Source organism: Equus asinus, chromosome X (genome assembly GCF_041296235.1).
Source record: "Equus asinus isolate D_3611 breed Donkey chromosome X, EquAss-T2T_v2, whole genome shotgun sequence".
Taxonomy (NCBI): Eukaryota; Metazoa; Chordata; class Mammalia; order Perissodactyla; family Equidae; genus Equus; species Equus asinus.
The window spans coordinates 68,049,939-68,054,175 of NC_091820.1; the positions used below are offsets into that span (position 1 = coordinate 68,049,939).

Consider the following 4,237-nt stretch of genomic DNA (forward strand, 5'->3'; position numbering starts at 1 on the left):
TTATTTATGATAGATGTTGAAACACTGATATACAAAAAGAGAACACTTGATGAATTTGATTTAAATACAGAGTAAAAACAAAAGACTTGAAGTACGTTTTGTTCAACAGGACGACAGCATATGTCCTTATGCTGATCGTTTTAGTCTTAATAGCAGCAAAGTCAAACAGGTTCATTCCAAGAGTAGTGAATATATTGTGCATCAAATGTTTGGCCTAATGGCATAGAATGCATAAGGAGAAAATGCTAAGTAGTAAATATCAGCTGCTGTTGATGCAGCAAAAGTCTTTTGTTATTTAAATTTCCAGAATTAGGTAATTTATGAGAGAATGTGTTTATGTGGTGAGCCAATGCACTAGAAGAGGATTGTTGGGGGCAATATTGTTTAATTGTGCATTTGCACATAATATAGCTTTTAGATAAGTGCAAACTACAGAAGTATTTATATGATGATATTGTCTTGTTCTATATAAATTTTTTGTGCTTTAAACTGTTTTTAATGCTTTGAGGAACTGTTCCACAAAAAGCTAGTCTTCAAAGATATTGGCAAGATACATTAGTGAGTGATGCACATGAAAACTAACAGCAAGCCTGGCACCTGTATTCTTTGCCTAATCACAATAAGTCATCTCACTGAAAATGGTTAACCATCTTCCTTCTGATTTGACCTGTGCAAACCAAGAACAAGATAAAATCATTTTCTATTCCCATATGCCATCCTTAATCATGAAAAACTTTAAGAAAGAAGGTAATATGAAGAGATTTCCAGCCTAAACTGTGGTCATGGAATCTTAAATGACAATTTTTGAGTTCCTAAAAATTCTCAAGTGGAGGCACGTCTTCCTGACTGGTCTTGTTGGTTTGTGTGCCGGAGCTGCAGATAGCAAGATGTCTTCAGGAAATGCCAAAATTGGGCACCCTGCCCCCAATTTCAAAGCCACTGCTCTTATGCCAGATGGTCAGTTCAAAGATATCAACCTAGCTGACTACAAAGGAAAATATGTTGTGTTCTTCTTTTACCCTCTTGACTTCACCTTTGTGTGCCCCACGGAGATCATTGCTTTCAGTGATAGGGCAGAAGAATTCAAGAAACTCAACTGCCAAGTGATTGGAGCTTCTATTGATTCTCACTTCTGTCACCTAGCTTGGATCAACACACCCAAGAAACAAGGAGGACTCAGACCCATGAACATTCCCTTGGTATCCAACCCAAAGTGCACCATTGCTCAGGACTATGGGGTCTTAAAGGCTGATGAAGGCATCTCATTCAGGGGACTCTTTATCATTGATGATAAAGGTATCCTCCGGCAGATCAGCGTGAATGACCTTCCTGTTGGCCACTCTGTGGATGAGACTCTGAGACTAGTTCAGGCCTCCCAGTTCACTGACAAACATGGGGAAGTGTGCCCAGCTGGCTGGAAGCCTGGCAGTGATACCATCAAGCCTGATGTCCAGAAGAGCAAAGAATATTTCTTGAAGCAGAAATGAGTGCTGGGCCATTTTAGGGCCAGGCTCTGGTGGGAAGCCATGAAGACAAAACTTCTTTTATTGTACTATTGTCATGCTTAAAATAACAAGGCCTTAGACTCAGCCCAGATGTGATATGGGACAGGACAGGCCTTTCCTGCAGGGGTTGGGGAGGCCAGCCGTCCTTCCTCTGGAGGGAATGGCCTGAGCTGTGCTGTGGGGCAGGCCAACTAATGTGTACAGTAGTGAGGCATCACTTTTGATCTTTTGTAGTTTCTATTAAACTTGAACTGAGACCATGCTGATTCTTCATTTTAGGGGGCCTTAGCCTTTGATTTTAAGAGGAATTTGCTCTTTGTTTTCCTTCTTCTTTTTTTTTTTGAGGAAGATAAGCCCTGAGGTAACATCTGCCAGTATTCCTCTTTTTGCTGAGGAGGACTGGACCTTAGCTAACATCTGTGCCCATCTTCCTCTACTTTATATGTGGGATGCCTGCCACAGCATAGCTTGATGAGCAGTGTGTAGGTCTGCACCCAGGATCTGAACCGCCGTATCCTGGGCTGCCAAAGCGGAATGTGCAAATTTAACCCCTGTGCCACCTGGCTTGCCTCTGTTTTCCCTCTTTTGGGGGAAAATGAGGAGTGAGAGATGCCTCAGAATCAGGAAGTTATATTGAGGGGAAATGCAAGTAGACACAGGGAATGGAACTAAACCAAGGTGTTAACATTTTGTTTCACTATATATGTGAGGGAGCTCTAGTGTTGGCCAAGGCATTGCAATTTATGCTATAGGCTGGGTTGTAGGTTAAGGCTTCAAAGAGATTACTTGGACATTTACCTTTACGCTATTGAGAGGACTGAATGAGAACCTGAAGCTTGGCCTCTTCTAATGAATGTCTGGTACTGGCTCTGTAATAGATCAAAAAAAAATTTACAAGGGGGCTGGCCCCGTGGCCGAGTGGTTAAGTTCGCGCGCTCCGCTGCAGGCGACCCAGTGTTTCGTCGGTTCGAATCCTGGGCGCGGACATGGCACTGCTCATCAAAACCACGCTGAGGCAGGTCCCACATACCACAACTAGAAGGACCCACAACAAAGAATATACAAGTATGTACTGGGGGCTTTGGGGAGAAAAAATAAAATAAAATAAAATCTTAAAAAAAAAAATTTACAAGTGGAATTATATTAGCAGAAGCTCTGCAGTGAACCATTTAAGCAAGCTCACAGAGAGAAGTTACTTGTAGGTCTTCTCATCTTTTAATAAAAGCAGGGAAGTCATGTAGTCCTACAGATACACCATATGAACCACAAGCTGTAACTGAATCTAAAATTGAAGAAACAGCCACTCATCTAAATAAATGCGTCAGCCCGGAAGATTCATATCAGGAAAGTGGGTATGTGTATAAAATCCCTATCATTGGACTGATGAGAGAGCTGCAAAAATTAAAAAGGCAGTAGTAAAAGGAAATTTAAACTATGACCCATAAGCAATGTGAAGCCCAACATATTTAGGAAAATTACATATTTAGGAGGAAAAAAGTGATCAATATTTTCTCAATGCATTTTGTTTCTTTACTGGAAAGCTCATATCCTAATTTGGATGCATGTCAGTTAGTCTTGAAATGAAAAATTCAAAGAATTATAAACTGATATGTATATACACACACTCAAAAATTATTAGAATTAAGGAATGACAGACTTGCATTGCTTAGATAAGAGAAAGTTACAAATTTCACTGCACATTTCTCTTCATTTAAAGCAGTATTGTAAAGACTTCATTATCCATCCTTTTGTGCTAGAATCAAAACTGCAAATGATGTTTTAAGTCAGAATAGTAATTCTTACAGTGATATGTGCTAAGATCGTTATGAAAATTGAAATCTTTTATAGAATGTTGTTGTCCTTAAAAAGCAGTTGAAGAATTTTGTCCCCTAAAATTCCCTAATTGTTGTCAATCTACCACCTTTTTAGCATATACTTTGTTCCAGGCACTATATATACCTATATATACCTACATAAGCACTTCCCATACACTATTTCATTTAATACAATGGCCCTGTGGGTCATTATCCTAATTTTATAGATTAGAAGACTGAGAGATTAAATTAACTTGCCCACAGTCATTTAGCTAGTAACTCTCAAAGTCTAGATTTGAGCCCAAGTGTGATTGATTCCAAAGCTCGAGCTCTTTTTTTTTTTCCTTTTGAGAAAGATTAGCCCTGAGCTAACTACTGCCAATCCTCCTCTTTTTGCTGAGGAAGACTGGCCCTGAGCCAACATCCGTGCCCATCTTCCTCTACTTTATACGTGGGATGCCTACCACAGCATGGCTTTTGCCAAGCGGTGCCATGTCCGCACCCTGGATCCAAACCGGCGAACCCTGGGCCTCCGAGAAGTGGAACGTGCAAACTTAACCACTGCACCACCGGACCGGCCCCAAATCTGTAACTGACTGTGATCGATTAATTGTAAACACCACTGCACTCGGACCAGCCTTAAGCTCTTAACTCTACATCATGCTACAGGGAACTTTAAAATATATATACACAGGCATACCTCAGAAATATTGTGTGTTTGGTTCTAGAGCACCACAATAAAGAGAATATTGCAATAAAACAAGTAACACAACTTGTTTGGTTTCCCAGTGCATATAAAAGTTATGTTTAGGGACTGGCGCCATGGCCAAGTGGCTAAAGTTCCATGTATTCTGCTTCAGTGGCCTGGGTTTGCAGGTTTGGATTCCAGGCCTGGACCTACTCTACTCATCACCCATG

General features: G+C 40.6%; 1 protein-coding gene across 1 annotated transcript; it reads left to right on the forward strand.

Moving 5' to 3' along the window:
- Window positions 1-876: 876 nt before the first annotated feature.
- Window positions 877-1,691, forward strand: LOC106822363 (peroxiredoxin-1). Its single transcript, XM_044744231.2, has one exon. It carries the CDS (start codon window positions 888-890, stop codon window positions 1,485-1,487), a length of 600 nt encoding a protein of 199 aa, XP_044600166.2. The 5' UTR covers window positions 877-887; the 3' UTR covers window positions 1,488-1,691.
- The last annotated feature ends 2,546 nt before the right edge of the window (window positions 1,692-4,237 follow it).